Here is a 16828-nt window from a genome sequence, read left to right on the forward strand (position 1 = left end):
GAAATTTTTTTTATGGTCGAGAAATTTAGGCACCTACTCCCTTGTCGATTTTTCTTAAAAATTCGTTTTTCATTTTTCAGACATTTGTTTGACGTCTTACAGAAAAGTTGTCTAATACCTTCTTGTAGGTACCAATGAGCTCTACTTCTGAAAAAAGTTTCATTGAAATACATTCGCTATTGTAAGAGTTATGGCTGTTTGGAAATTTGATCATTTTTATGGGGTTTTCCACACTTTACAGGGTTAAAGAGCAACTATCCGAATATTTTTGCAATTTCTGCATATTCTTTAGCAAAATACGCGTAGTTTGCTTTTTTAAACATTAAAATCGTCCAATCCGTTCAGAAGTTATGACGTTTTAAAGATTCGCATGAAAATTCAGGCAGACATTTCTGGCCAGGAAGTATATTTTTGGTGAGGAATTTTTTTCTCGAAACTGAGTAGGATTTGGAGGGTATGTCTATTGACCAAAAATGATTCTAATCGATCCCTGCAACTAAAAATAATTTTTTCAGAATGATTCGAAATTTTTTAATTTTGTCGAAAAATTTGCCACCAACTTGAATTTTTTTCTCGGAAGTGGGTAGGATTTCGGGGGTATATCTATTGACCAAAAATGATTCTAATCGATCTCTGCAACTAAAAATAATTTTTTTAGAATGATTCGAAATTTTTTAATTTTGTCGAAAAATTTGCCACCTACTCGAATTTTTTTCTCGGAAGTGGGTATGATTTCGGGGGTATATCTATTGACCAAAAATGATTCTAATCGATCCCTGTAACTAAAAATAATTTTTTTAGAACGATTTGAAATTCTTTGAATTTCCATAATGTGTAAGGTCTACTCGTATACCTCGTCAGTGCTTCTATTCTCTGGCCCATAAATCTCTCTCGACTCTCATCGACGCAACGTCGCGTCGTAAACCACACGACCCCGTTTCCCACCAAATCTCAGCGTTCCACGTATCTTTTTTCCGCGCACTGTTCAACCTTCGATCTCCACAGACGGCTCATCGACAACGAACACTAGTGTATAATCGTGAAGAATCGCGCGACCGCGCTCTGCAGCGTCCACTTAAATTAGACTGTACAATAATGGCCCACTTTGTAACGGCGATCCGCCCTTTTCTCGCAGGATCACTTCGAGATCCTCCGTGGATCCCTGTCGTTGGAACGATCATCGAGTCCGTCGAGGATGCGCTACTGATCGATGGAAGAGACGATATTAAGAAAGGTAAAAATGATTCACCGGGGTCGTTCCTTGCGTCTGGATCGATCCAGGACGATCCTGATCGAAAGCTGCGATTTCGCGCCGCGGAATTGAATCCAGGTTGACCCCTCGGCGCTGGCGTAACATCCTGCAACAAATCGAATCGTTTCGCTTGTACTTTCATCGTGGATTCGAAGGTAGTAGGTGGAGGCTCGAATCGACCAGTTGATTTAGTGGATTTATAGCATGTAGCTACTTTGCTTTCGGTAACAATTCGGCCTATTATGCGGCCGCAACATGGCACAAACAATCAGCGGCCCGTGAAATAGTTGAATCGATACAGCAGTCGAACGTGAGAAGTTCTGAAGAGCCACACGGCTGGGTCGCGCGATTCAGGCATGAACCTAACTATTTCGCGGCGCAAAGTTTCGGGGGTCTAACCCGCGCGATCATCCCTCGAAAACACGATCTCAAACAATTCCTAATTAGACAACTTAAACGCCAGTAATAGCGCAACCTAATATTCCTCGAACACCCGATACACGTGCATGTATATATTCTTGGGGGGGGGATAGTCCTGGGATTTAATGCGTTAGGGTCGGAAACAAAATCGTCTCGGAGCCTTCTCAGCGTGGGCGAACAGGGTAATAAAAGCGAAACAACGTATTAACAGTAAAAATAAAAGGGCACCGAGATGAGATTCTTTTAGCGCCCGTAGACCCTATCCTTTGCACTCGACGATTATTTGTAGGAGGGTTAACGTAACAACGTTCCAGGAAATAAACGACCTCCTCGTGGCTATCTGGAATAGAATTGTTAAACAGGAACCGTTTTAAAATAGAGAGAACCGATCGTTTTTAGCGGATCAGGCCGAAAAGATGCGAGCATCGAGGGGTTGGAGAAGATTATAACCCTAACGTAAGTGTGTCTCGGTTGAATCTCCCTCGGAGATTGGAGCACCGACGGGGGATGTAATATGAATACATTGGGTGTGTGTAAGGACGAGCACAGTGAATTGTCGGGGGTGCAGGCGCGCTCGCGAGGGTCGTACGTGCGAATTCAAATGAGCTTGCTCGCGTGTGGACGCGTGTAATGGATATTTGGACAGATAGGGGTGTATGCATGCCGCGGAAACGTCGGACGAGTGCCACTACACGGTTTAAGTGTGTTCCATTTGAATATATTAATTATTCATTTTACACGACGCGTTGCCGCGGGGGCTGTGTCGATTGCCCAAGTATTTCGGGCACGATTGAACGTCGATTCCGATTTATTACCTACGGATGCGTGGCCCGATACCGTCCCTGTAATGAGAACACACCGCGGGTTCCAGGTTGCGAGGGATTATTGAATGCGTCATTACGAGGGGATTGTCGTGCACTGCCAGGAACTCGATTATCCGCTGGTTTGTACAAGGTAAACCGCGTGAATATACTAATTACAATTCACAGAGAAAAAGACAGTACTGATCTAGCGTTTCCAAGCACCGCGGAAATTCACCCGAAACGAGAACCCATTGGATCTCGATTCGCGTCCAGAGAAGGTCCAGTGTGCATATATCGATAATAAGTATATTCGGACGTAGCAAATTTCGAGCAATGTGGCCCTTGAAAACACGAATGAATTAATATTCGAACGAATTAGGATTAGAAAGCTCGCGATATTTTCAAGTCCAATTACCAAATAGGGTTATCCGAGGCTCTATCGCGAACGATTCGGTTTCAGTAGCGAATTCATTCCCGGAAATCGATACGCGTCCTTCCCGAATCCATCCGCGGCACACATTTATCAACGCGTCACTGTAGCACCGGTATAAATCAAACGAAACGCGCACAATCCTAGATGCACTTGAATCCTGAATGCAGTGCCTTTTTTACCCCCTCCCTCTGGATTAAAACCTGCGAGGGCAGAACAAAGGGCATTGTTTGGCTAACATTCGCGAGAATGTCCCAATAAAAGGATAATAAATTTCGATTTCAGACACGCGGCCCGAGGAAAAAATTGTCCGCGGTCTCCGACCGGAAACGCGACTCTCGCGGATTCGTAATGGATATTTAAATTACACCAATGTGTCCACGTTTTAAAATTGGTCGTTCGAATAGTTTCAAAAAGATACACCGACGTTGTTGCCTCCGTTGGAAAAGGTTAAAATGATATCGGATCAAGGGAAGTAGCTTTTCCCGGTTGTAGCTGGGAAAATTCCAAAATTAAAGCATGTTGTGTCGTTTTAAAAGGTTGACTGTGTTTCTCGAATAGCGTCAGTCGTTCCACGAGAATCGTCCTGTACACATGCCGGCACCAATAGTCGCGTCGATGCAGATTCTGCAAAACCTGCATCGGCGTGCCGCGATTGCAGGATTGACAGATAAAAAAAAAAAAAAAGGAGAGGAAGAAAATTGAAAATTCGGAGTCGTTCGCATAGGAAACCGGTGACGAAGATAAAGCACGATTCGGACAATGGGAGTGCGTCCGTTATAACTCTTTCCGAGGAGATTTATGGTAGTTTGACGAGTGCCAGTCACGCTTCTATTACGAAATTTTTCGTCGGTGGTCATCCATTCCTTAAATATTTATAATGCTACGTGGAAACTATTCGAATCAATACCGTACTAAGGTATTCAAACTACTTCCAATAACGTACGAGTATAAATAATATTCATACAGAATTTTTCGCGAGCATCGATCGTATGGAGTTTCGCGAGTCACTGTGTTAGAGTTTTATTTTCCTTTGGGCGAATTGTATCGCGACAAATGTGATTTAATATCGGTCACGCGGAAGTCCGACGACATACGAGTATGCGGGATTCGACAAAATTCACGGTTCCTCGATGGGGTCGTCGGAAAATTTAACCCGGTTTTCCAATTTCGCGTTTCGTAATTCAAACGAAAATTGCTATGAATTCCAACAACGTTCGGAAATTTCCAGTCGTACGGCCCAAGATGCAATTCAACTTTTTAATTGAGTTGAGCGATCGATACGGTCAATGCAACTCATTTTCGAGCTGCACGTGAACGAACGATTCCCTCCGAAAGGACATTCTTGGTTTATTATCTTGGTTTACAACGTTTCTTTCGTTTGTATTGTTGAAAATGTTTTGTCACGATTTATGATTACATAATTTACGAAATTAATAATAAAACGAATTTCCCATCATGAGCTATTTATTTAAACGTATACGCAAGATCATAGAATGCGGTTCTCGTATGTACTTTGTAAAATTTGATATTATGTATTGAAATTTCGAGCAAATTTGATGAGTGGAAGCAGAATGTCGATAAATTTGCCGAGACTGATAATATTCTACAAACATTATATACGTTATCGTGTAATTCTCCAGGGAATAATAATAAGAGTTGGTATAATTGAACGCCACAATAATTTCGATAGCACCCATAAAGTAGTCGAATTTTGCCAGGATGGCGTTTTCTCCTCTTATCTACTCTCCGGCCACGTTGTATCGGCATGTCTGCGGATTCGTTTTATTTATATTTTCCTTCGAAACGTGATAAATTGTCCGCGCGGATGATACGCGGCGATTCTGCACGCCGTTCGCTGCAGTTACAGAATTAATGAGCCCGATGAATGCGCTTGTTGTTCCATCGATTCTCCATTTGCGGTCATTTTTTCTTTTTTTCATTTTTTTTTTTCTTTTTTTTGGACTCTGGCCAGAACGGGGCGGCCCAGGGGGGCGGGAAAAAAGGAGATCTCGACACGTTCGAATGCGCATGAAAAACGCGTGGCTGTTCGTTAAGCCGACGAATCCGTTCGGCCGTACCTTTCGTCAAATTAATCGCGGTCCTAGTTTCGCAAGGTCGATTAATTGCTCTCGTAATGGGCGCCGGACCGATAACTAAACCAAAGAGGGGAATAATAATTGCAACGCGGACCGATGTGAATTGATTCTGTTCTAAATACAACCGTCGTATCTCGTGCATACAGTTCGAAGCGCGGACCTATTTACCAGCGATCGATTCTCTTGCCGCTCTTCCGAGAGCTCCTCTGCTTTTGTTCCCGCCAGAATTTTCGTACGAAAGTACTCGTATTTGCCGATATATTCCACGGATTTTTTAATTAAAATAACTTTGAAAATCGGGCTAGTAACATTTAGGATAACCAATGTATATTAGACGTTCTAATTAGGTGGCCATCTTCGTAACGAGTTTCTGAAGGAAGTCCAAGGCAGGATCACGATATACCATAATTATACATAATTGAAAGTTTCCTAGAAGCGATTCGAATAACGTGTAATTAAAAAACCTCCAAACGAGGTAACGTGTACGGAGTCTCGGTTCAGACCTTCAGGAGATATAATGATAAGTCTACAGAAATATTAATTTAGAGTAATGAATTTAATTGTACGGCACCCCGACGAACAGGATCGATCGCGTGGAATAAAGAGAAACAGTGTCAGCGGAGGGCTCCGTCTGGTCTGTACGGGAAAAATTGTTGCTTACGAGGGTGGAGGAACCAGTGGCCCGTTATCCTGGACGGGTTTGTTTCTTGGAATTCACGGTTCCGCGAACAGAGAGCGAAGAACGGATAATGAAAGCCCGATAAAACCCGATCTAATTTCTATTGTTTGCTCGGAACGGTTCCACGTTTCGTATCGAGACCCGATCCTCTTTTTCTATCGGAATAAAACGGCTGAAAAACGTACGCCTCCCGTTTCTCTGACGAGAGAAATTTCAATCTCACGGCGAAAGAGTCACCGTAATTGCTTTTACTCTCGCGTTTAACACGTTGCCCCGTCTATGCCGAGAAGCGAAAATCCTAGAAGAGAAAACATTCTAATTTCGCGTACACGTTTTGGTCCATTTTTCCGGCACGCGGCCCGCAAAGAGCCCACGGTAATTTCCCGCTTTAGCCGCCTCTACTGAACTTGTCAAAAGAGTGATAACACGTGGGATGTTCCTGCCACGGCAAAAAATAAAGAAACGACCTTCAGCATTAATTAAGTTCAAGTACCTACGGCGGAACTGTAAATTTTGAGCGTCTAAATTAAGAAATGCCGCGCCGCAGCGTTGGGAACGACTGCAACCGACGCCGTGGACGAAAATAAAAAAAAATAAAGAAAGAGGAACGTGACACCGAACACGGATTTTGCGTTAGAAAAAGGACCGTCCGATTTTCAAAATTCCACGACCCGAGAAGTTTCCGCGGTCTGAAAGGAAACCACGAGAGATCACACGCGTCGAGAATACGTTCCCGAGGGATCCAGGAAACGCGCGCGTTTCGAAGCGGAAGCACGATGGAGGGATCGTGGAAAAAATAACTGGTTCGCAAACGTTCGAAATTTGTCGCATTATGTTGCTAGAGGTAAAACATTTTCTCGACGACAGTTTATCCGGTTTCATTTTAGGGCTTTTGATCTTCTTCCCGTTGGATCTGGCGGACAGCAGGAGTCAAAGTAGACTGGCCACAGGATTTAATGAGGAATCCGCTTTGCGCACTTTTACCAGGGTAATTGGCACTTCGCCCCGCGTTAATTGACAGATTCATTCTGGCCCTTTATCGCGATTATGAGAAATTGACTGTAGAAAACGGGGTTACAGTTAATGCCTGGCCATTTGCCGCTTCTCGTTCCCGATAACCCCATTAAAATCACAGTCAAACTTTCGAATCGAGTTCTCCGGGTCTGTTTCAATCGTTTCCAAGATGTAACGCGAACTTTACGCTTCCGTCGACATTGTTACACACCGAATATTCTCCTTTTTCATTCTTGTTTCGAGACTGGTAAACATTTTATATACAAGAGTTTGTATCGTCATTGCGTATCATTCGACAAAGTGTATACGAATCCATACGCGATATCCGCGTAATCGTATCACCGTTTCTGTATCATTATGAATAGGCAAATGTTGCATCGTGGAAATATCTGAAATATATACATTAAAATTGAACGTGTTTCTGAAATCTCCATAAAGACTATCGTTGATACTTTGAACAAAGGATTTTCATACAAACAATATTTATGTGCGCCCACGCGCAATAGTAGAAGGATTACGAGAATGCCCGAGCGTCGAGAATCGACGGTGAACGATGAAAATTTATGAATTCGCCTTAAAGCCGGTCTGCGTCTCTTGAGATAGCACGGCTCGTTTCGTAATTGGATTAAACCAATGAATCATGGTCGTTAAACTGTTTACCTCGCGGATCACCTGTTCTTCTACGTTCCTTCGTTCTTGTCCGAGTGCGTCTGGGTATTTTCTCGCTGAAGCTAAATATCGAGCCTGATCCCCAACTGTTATAGTACGCACTGACATTTATTTCACCGGTAATATTTATTCATCGACACCGAGTTCCGTCGACAATCGTTTCACCGACAATTTTTTCAAAGGTTTAATTTATTCTAGCATGTATAACGAATGGTATTTTTACTCAATTATTGGTGTACATACGCGTATCGCCAATGGTCGAATAAAAATATCGAAATCATACTGGAACATCGGTGGATATCTATAAATAAATAAAAATAAATTCTGGCAATCCAGTTGATGTAGATATTCCTACAAGGAACATCTTTATCGCAATATTTATAATCTTTGATTTAAAAACTGCTAAAGTTGTCCCTTATTTTACAGTAGCATGTAAAATATTTGTCGAATCACAGCGAACACTTATTCGTTCAAGGCTGGCATTTTCCGTCGTACCTTTTTCCTTCGTAGAACAACATAATCGTGAAACGACGGACGCCTGGTCGATCGAGCATCGCAGATAAACAAGGACGGTTTCATAGCGACAACGTACGATTGCAGGTTGTCCTTGTCTCGCAAATTCCAAAGGCCAATCGCGTAAACAAAATCCAGGTAGCTGTTGCTAGGTGGTACGGTACGACCGTCGCTCAGTATTCAAGGAGACGTCGTGGATAACATTTAGACATCGTATTCAAGGCGATCGTAAGATCAAATAACTATTTATTTAATTTTATTCGATATACGGGAGTTGCGTGTGCTTTTAAATAATTCGTCGCGACGCTTTAACGCAAATTAAACTTTGCTGCAAGCTCTAACAATGGTCTGTTTCGAGTGTTGTTCGAGGTGTGTGTGTTTTCTGTTGGTTATTCGTTAATGTACAAAGTAATACGAGCTGTCGATATTAATAGTAGCGAGTGATAGAATAGGACGAAAGTTAAATTTTATTTTTCTGCCAGTTCGTCTTTGTTGTGTTTTAGTGGGGTTCGTCGAGGAAGCTATAGCCCTGTTGGATCGTCATTGACCGAACGATGTTTTGCGATGAAGGATGGACGAACGGATGCGACGTCATCGGGGCTCACGCAGTGATCTATGGTAACTGATAATGAAAGCACGGAAGGTGAGATACCGCGTTGCAAGCTCACCCGCATAAGCTATAGTTTCCGCGGGAGACCCGTCACATGGCACCCCAGCTTCCTTCTCTGCCGCAGCTTTGAAATTATACCCTCGCAATACAAGGATTTCGCTGATAAAAGCTTGAATTATGAATATCTGTTAATTCACGGCACAGGATACGCCTTCGTGTCGAATGTCTGTTCATTTGTTTGCGTGTCCTCGTGTTTAGTCCACGCCTGAATTTAACAATTCCTAGGTTATCCTCTAGTTAAGTAACAATATTGTAACGAATAGTGTAGAAATAATAGCGAGAATAAAGAAGTTTTGACATGGTGGTATTCATAGTGCGCGTTGGAGGTGAACGGGGAAATTTAATGCAGCATCTCGTATGCGCAGTGACGTGTGAAAGCCGCGGGGCAATTTGTTCCTCATTAAAGCGTCACCGTATTCTTCCGGTTCCTGGTGCCGCGACGGAAGTCCGCGGAAGATTTCGCATTAACCCGGAAACTTGGCGCAACTTTCTTATGACCCGATGGGCTTCCAGGGTCTGGAAACTCATCTAAAACTCGGATTAGGGTATAATGTTGAAAACAAAGGGAAAAAAAAAAGAAGAAATAAACCGGGAAGCGCGCGTGGGAGGGACCGACACGTTCGTCGCGGAGGAAAGTAAACGCGAAAGTTGAAATTTCAAATGCGGCGAAACACATCGGTCGGATAAAGGGGAGGTGAATCGTCGTCGGGGCCGGGGGAGCAAAAGCAAAGTTTGTTAAACAACGAAGAAAGTAGAAGTACAAAAATGAAGGAACCGTCTGGATGGAGGCGAGCCGAAAGCGGACGAACGAAACGAAAACGAACAGCGGGTAGGAACGGAAACAGAGTTGCGAGCGGAGCTTTAAATCCCGGAGAAACGAACCAGGAAAAGCGCAGCGCGCAAAAAACGCGGCGGGAAAAGTAAAGAAAAGGAAAGTTGACAGAAATGAAGAACGAGAGACGATAGAAGGCTACCGGAATCGATCGCGGCGTTCGAAATAAAACCAAAAGGAATAAAACAGATTTTCCGCGGTTAATAAAACTAACGCTAGCTTTACTAGGTTTCACAATCCCATACTTGCAAGTTACACGACTCGTAAATAGTATTTAATCAACAACACGACGAGTTTGGTTAAAAATATACGAATGCAAGTCCCTGGGGTTAAAGAAGAAACAAAAGGTTGGAATGCAACGATTCTCTCGGAGAACGCGGGAGATATCGAACGATATTTAATTGCTTCGCATCACGTTGGCGTTAATAATTACGGAAATCGACCAAGTTCTCGCGGAAATCCCAACGGACGTAATAATACTCGACCATCGTAATAATCGTAGTTCGCGGACGGTTTTATGCGAACGCCAGCCTGTTCGCGCGGAGTTTGCGCCAGCGGGTCCATAGCGTTTCCTAGGAAGACCGTATCATCGAATTCGACAGGGTTTTCTTCGCTCCTGGAGTCGGCTCCGTGAGGAGTGAAATTGAAATTTCGCCTCAATTTCCGTACATCCGATTCTCGGAAGAGTCGCTACGAATTCTTCGATGTTTCGCGACGACGATAATTCGCTATTTCGCGGCAGAGTAATTCCCAACGAAATTTATCTCGATCGGCCGTTTTGTGCGCCGAGAACTTCCACAAATGTAATTCAGCTTTTTATCAGGTTCGACGCGAAGAGGAATAGACTCACCTTAGTATTGTCATCTGGAGAACACGTAACTCATCGTTAAGTGAATTAGCCACAGGTTCAGGAACGCCCTGGAGACTCCGTTCCCGTCGTGCACCGCGGCCGGCAGCTCTCCTGAAACCACGGAAAAGAAGAAAATAAATGAATCGAAATCATCTAATAGTTTGATAAATTAGTAAAAAATACGGGAATTTTTATACGTTCACCTTGGTAATAAAAAACTTCCTTCCTAATCATTGTTCCCCGATCCCCATGGACGTGTTTGTACCCACGTGTGTGCTTGATCGCGAGATCTTGGCGCGGTTCGGTAAATCACGCAGTCGAATATGTTTTATTTTGCTTGCGTGGCCGGCGACAGACTTGTAAACGGCGCCCGTGCCGCCGACAAGAACACATTTGTCATTTCATTAATGGTTGTTCCATCTATAGGTTTTCTGTCAAGCGCAGCCCGCCACAGCCCGCCGCAGCTTGATGTATTTTGGTGGCGTCCGTTTAATCGCTCTTCGACCGAGTTACGTTTCCTAGATAATAGTTGGAGGCTCGGAGCTTTCATGAAATTAGGCAGTCCTTATTAATGGCTCTTGCGCCACGAGCGGCCTATCCGCTCTCTCCTCTTGTTCGTTCGTTCGTTCAACCAGAAGTGCATCGACTTAAGCCTCGTCGCGCGGGTTAACCGTGGCCCCCAAAACTTTCCGCCAACGTTTCATCCGTTTCCTTCCTTTCCGGGCGTTCGTGTTGCCGACTTGGTGCTTCGGTCAGATTACAGACCCGCGACAGCTTCTCGCGTGTAATTTGTACGGGGATTCTTTTCTTCGTTCGAACCTAAATTAAGGGCCCCGCTCGTGTATCTTCACTTTCCATAAAAACCAAGTGCTGTTTCAAGTTCTCACGAGATAATGTCCGATTGCCGCTAAAAAATTCCAACACAGATTGAAATGCAACTTAATCGCCAGCGTCCGAGATTCGAGAGATTCTCGGGGGTGGGAAGTCGGGCCGTGATTATCGACCGTCCGATTCCTCCGGAGGATCGACGGCACGTCTCTTCCGGTACGTCGCGAGGCTCTGATAGAAAACGTGCTTCCGGCCGGTGTCCAGGATCGCTCGAGAATTTGTCTCTCTCGATTCCCCTTTCCGGTCTAGCGCAGCATCTTCGTCCTTTCGGTTTCTTCTTGGAATTTTTCAATTCGCCGATCCCTCCCGCGACTTTTCGCCGGATACCTTTACGCGTCTACTCGGTTTCCTTCTCTTTCCCAAATCCTTCCTTCCGGCGTTTCATCGACTGCCTCCTTTGATCTCTCAATTCCGCGAGCCTGCGTCCTCTCTTCGAATTCGAGATTTATCTCTTCGGTTTCCGGCAAAGTTCCTTTGCTGTTTCACCTTTTTATCCCCCGCTCTCCGTTGTCTCGCGTTTTAGTTTCTATATTTTTCGCGTCTCTCTCTCCTTTTCTTCTTTTCAATCGTCTTCTGTTCCAGTTTTCTCTTGCTTCCTTTTGTTCGCGTCGCGTCTCGTTTTTGTATCTCAACGTCGAAAGTCAAATTCCCATTTATTCATCTAGCATCCACGTAGTCGATAACAAATGGGTCCCTTCTATATTATTATATGGGAATAACAAGAACAAAGAAAAGACGAAGTCTCTCTGCTCTTATTGTTTCCCTTCATCAAACTTCTTTCGTTTCCTGTTTCTTTCTTTTTCTTTCTTCCGGTTCATTGCTCCTTCGCTAGCAGCGCGGTCCTTCCATCTTCTTTAAATCTGTCGCCGCGGCTTCTTCTCCCATTTCTTCCAATTTCATATATATTTTCCATTCAGTTCGCGACTGCAAACGGCAGAATTTCACGTTGCCTTTCTTAATCCGGCTATTCGTCGAACGCATTTTCTCGCGCGGATCTTTGGAGCGGAAGTTGACGACACCCGCTTCGACGATCGCCTAAAAGCCTAATCGTTCCAAGACTTGCCACTTTATAGCTCTTGGCTCCGACCCATATCCGAGAACCTTTTAATCTTGTCGTCGTCGTGCGAGAGAAAGGGTTTCGAGTATCGTTACGGTCTGCTTTGATCGACCTAATTTTATTCCTCTTCTCGATGCTGTCGCGCGTGTTCCGATTCTGCTTACAATTAATATCCAGAACGAGTGTTTAATCGGATCTTTCGAGACGTCCATCTTGCTTGATATCAAAGAATGGAAGAGCAAATATAATCTCAGGATTCCGATGCTCTCGATCCTTTGATCGTTCCCTATGGCTTTCAAATATTTAAACAGCTGAATCGAGTTTAAAGCTTAGCTAGATCGATCGAGGCAGATCGATAATTGATACAATTTGCTCGCACCCACGCCGTGATTGAAATTTGATGAAATTCTTTCGAATGCTGTATCGTGGTTCGGTTTCCAATAATGCTCGTCGAAAAATTTGATCTTTCGCGAACCAGGGCTAAGCGGATACGAAGCCAAGGATTTTTATTATTAGAGTTTCGTGGACGGGGGCCGATGGTTGGTCAATAACACTGGATAAAATGGAGGGTCTCGTAATTTTGTTACACGATGTACTTTGGGTGCCAAAAGTACATCGTGGTCCTTTTAAACTATGCTCAAAATTATGCCGAAGGAAAGGCTCCTCGAATTACTCCGACGTCGCAAAAATTTCACACTTTTTCCACGAACGTATATATTTATTTAAATGTGTCGGTAACGAGCCGGTAATTATGAAAGTTTGCACAAAGAACTTACTACGAGCCGCATTCGTAATTGTACTGGGTTGAATAAAATAGCTTGGAGGGCTCGTAATTAGGTGTTTTATCGTATGTCGGGGAAATATTGAGATAACAAGAAACAAGTAAGCAACGAGGCGTGCAGTGTCACGGCAATTGGTCGCAACGAATGGTTCGCTAATCAATGGACAACGGCGCGGCGCGTTCGGTGAACAATGTATTCGCAGCTTGTCGTCCCACGCCAGTTCATTGTTGTTTCGATTCAGGCCGGTTGGATACATTTCCTGTGCGCGGTCGAGTGTTCCGCAGCCTCCACGATGAGAGTGCACGGAGCAGAACTTCCTATTGACCACTTCCTCTCCGGCTGGAGTCAGGAATTGAAATTCCTGGCCCTCCAGAACGGAAGTGACCGATCGTCCGGCTGCTTTTTCGGATCCGCGATCGTACGCGACTCGTTTCTCACGCCTCGACGCTATCGATCCCTCTTTCATCCATTTTTTTCAAAAAGTTTCCTCCGGTTAGAGCTTCGAACCACTTCGCCAAGACTACTTTCGAAGCGTACACCAACTTTCGTTTACTTTCCGAGCGTTAAGACCAACTTTGCGTCTTCTATCGGATGCGAATTTTATCATACGCGATGTTTCTTTCGCCCCTGGGCTTCCGTTCGACAGTTAAGCACGCACAAAAATTTATTATCGATCCGGTTCTGGTTCCTAGACTCGAAAGCGGAAACACAACGATACACGAATCCTCTCGCTTCGGTGCTATCGATTTTATCGAGGACTTTCCTCTTTGAAGCCTCAAATTTAAGTCTATCGCAGCCATCGAGACAAAAGCTTTTACTTTGGAAGATCCCTTGGTGGTCCCCGGCGCTCTATTTATTTTATTCAGGCTCGGTTCATAACGGTATCTAACTCGTTTTATTTTACGCAATGGTGTATCGTTGTCAGTCATCGGTGGCCACGATTGGTAGCGAACAGCTTGTAAAATCGTTAACTGTAAGAGCATAAATGGAAGAAAAATCTCTGTCAATTAAGCTCGCCGCGATTTAATCAAGCGAGACACGAATTATCGAGACCCCGGCGAACTTTAATTAGACCCCGGTGATCCTCGAGCTCCCCTCGGCGTTTGATTTGCCCGGTGGCGGCAGCCGAGAAAGAGAAATTAGTGGATTAAGTCGCGACACCGTCGGGACCTGGTTTCTTTCGCCTCCGAAAGATTTCTCTTGGCGAGAGAACGTCAGGTCTGAAAATGGCCTTGCAAGCTTCGGGGTCCTCGACGCCTCCTGAAATAAACTAGCCACCGGGCAATCGTGATCGAACCTCGATCCTTTGCTCTCTCCTTTGATTATCGGGTTTCCTCGAATCCGAGGCACGTACCGCTAGTAAGTTATTTCGTTTAAGAGTAGACGTGACGCGCGTTAGCCGCGTGATCCTTTGGGTCTCGTTGCTGATGCGACACTCGGGGCTCATTTTCAACCGAATGATTTTCTGCCAACGGACAGACAAACTTTTACCTTTCTGGCCACACACTTTCAAGATGAAATGTACGCCAGTCGTTTCGTCGGACTGCAGAAACGTTGCTAATGTTTCTATCGCGTTGCGTTTTAATCGCGAATTCCTTGGACGCAGGAAATTTCCATGTCGGATAATAATAAATCCTGTTCGATTTCAGCCGGGAATGCAAAAGAGGATTTTACCGTAACTTGCATCGTTAATCAGCAAGCGGAATGACACAGTCTACTCGATCGCTCGTGGAATTAATATCAAATGCCCGATTTTTCGGCGCGCGCAACAAAGCAATACTTTCGTTTATACAAATAAATTGTTTGTTAACTGTAACGAGGTTTCGTTTACAGATTGGAATAAAATCGGAAATCAAATTGCGAAGCAAACACTGCTGTAAAAATATATTAACGTTCTTGTTTTTAGACTCCAAAGCAAGATTAGACGGATCCTTTGCTAAAATTTACAACTAATTAAGGCTCACCAAGGGTCTAGATTACGCTTGTACGACACAGCTCGCTTATAATTTTTTCTCTCGGACTTGAGAATTCGATTTGTAAAGAAGAATGGAAGAATTTAAGGGCGAACGAATCTCGTGTAATAACAAACGAAAGTATAAAGAGTCGTTGTATAAATTTTCGAAAGCATTTTGTCGACAGCGGTAGTTAAGTACCGGCACGAATTAAAATAAATGAATATTTTACGTGCTAGCACTAAAATCGACCGATAATCTGGATAGCGTAACAGCACGCTTACAACGTGCGGTGGCCAGTCCGCAAAGAGCGTACTTAAGCTTATGGTCGTCTAGGGTTTAACAACTTGGATAAAGTATCTCGTTAGTGTGTGCAAAATTCTCTGTCGCAACGTGCCGGTTTACGTTAGCATGTTTTTCCTCTAATGCGAGCAAACACGACGATAGGTAAACCCCTAACAATTTAGAAGTATGTATTTTTCAAGATAACAAACGTACGGAAATTTACGGGAACGTGTTTGCTTCGAAACGACGTACGATTTTATTATCGATAAGAATTCCATATAACAAATCGTCCTCCGGTCAATAATCCAATTACTTTCTTAATTACATATTCTTGGCTGAAAAATATCCACGTAGTCGATCTAAAAATAATTCAAAGTCGCGGGGAACTCGAGCAAAGGGCCATCGTGCATTCACGTCTCGCAGGATAATTATCAATTTTACGTTCGTCGATAATTAGTCATCTTATGCGGGATGCATCCGACTCCGCCTGAAATTGGTCCAATTCTCTAATTGCGCGAATTACCTAAGGAGCTTTGAGCAATTAGCATGGTCGGACGTTTGACGTTCTGCAAATTATAGACGAGTCTGATCTGTGCTCTATTGTCTCGTTTGCCCCGTAGCTCGTGACTAATAAAACTTAAACCAGCACAGGGGAGTCATTAAGACGATGCGCCGCGCGACTCGTTGAACGTCTCTTGGGCTTCCCAAATTCTACCACGATTAAGATCCTTTGGAGAAGATTTCAGACGAACGATAATATTTGCTCGTACGCTGGCAAAAGGTCTCGCGTACACCAAGCTTCCCTCTCCCGGAAGTGAATTTGTTCGGTGTTTCGATTCGACGCGATAAAAATTCATTTCCTCGTGTCTCGAGATTGTCCATCTTGCGTAAGCACCTTATTGTGTTCGTTCGAGTGGCACGGTGTTCTCGTGCCCCGGGTCAGGAAGCATTAGAAGTACCCTGGCAAGTCACGGACAGTCAAAGATTCCGTGGAACCTCCTGGATAAGGCTCGCAAATGGAGGAAAAAGGTGGCTCACCGATAACGGTACGACGCCGCCTTTCATCCTCGTTGCTTGCTATCTCTCTCGCGCATTCCAGCCGCTTTACCGGGCACTTCCGGTACCCGTAAGTTCCATTTTTATGAAACGCCGGCAAGTACGGTCCGCCAACAGCGGGACGAGCATAAAGATTGCATTCGAGTCGGGCGCATTATCGCGCCTCCGTTGCATGCTCGAGAAATCCGGCGAAGAGGACTCCACCGAGTCGAATCTTTGCTGATTTTCCACCTAGCAAACGGTCCAAATAGTCCATAATTTACAACCGAGATCAATTCTTGCGACTGACCTTCTTTCCGGGAATGATTGTCATGTTTATTCAGAGATCGTCCGAGTTGGACGCGATTTCTATGGAGGAATAGAAAAGTCGAAGCCTCTAGAGACATTTTCAAGAGGCTACGTGCTCCCGTCGGTCGAGCAATCGATACCCGTAGCTAGCTGCAATGCTGACGGAACGCTCGAATGAATTTCGGCTAGGACACGACGTATACCCGGAAACATGGCTGACAAGGACTGCAAGCGTCAACCAGAATTTAGGCCAGATACGTATTTCAAATTCGCTACGCGGATCGATCGG

At 44.3% G+C, this 16828-nt stretch overlaps 1 protein-coding gene across 2 annotated transcripts in view; it reads right to left on the reverse strand.

Annotated features, from left to right (window-relative positions):
• Positions 1-745: 745 nt before the first annotated feature.
• The window catches only part of LOC143349051 (uncharacterized), a 165214-nt gene continuing 149131 nt past the window's right edge, over positions 746-16828 (reverse strand). For both annotated transcript variants that reach the window (XM_076779919.1, XM_076779920.1), the window contains exons 10-11: positions 10232-10342; positions 746-1358 (exon numbers count right to left, since the gene is read on the reverse strand). In XM_076779919.1, coding sequence (XP_076636034.1) covers positions 10242-10342 — 101 coding nt within the window. In that variant the 3' untranslated portion in view covers positions 746-1358; positions 10232-10241. The remainder of the gene's footprint in view (positions 1359-10231; positions 10343-16828) is intronic.

Source organism: Colletes latitarsis, chromosome 12 (genome assembly GCF_051014445.1).
Source record: "Colletes latitarsis isolate SP2378_abdomen chromosome 12, iyColLati1, whole genome shotgun sequence".
Classification (NCBI taxonomy): domain Eukaryota; kingdom Metazoa; phylum Arthropoda; class Insecta; order Hymenoptera; family Colletidae; genus Colletes; species Colletes latitarsis.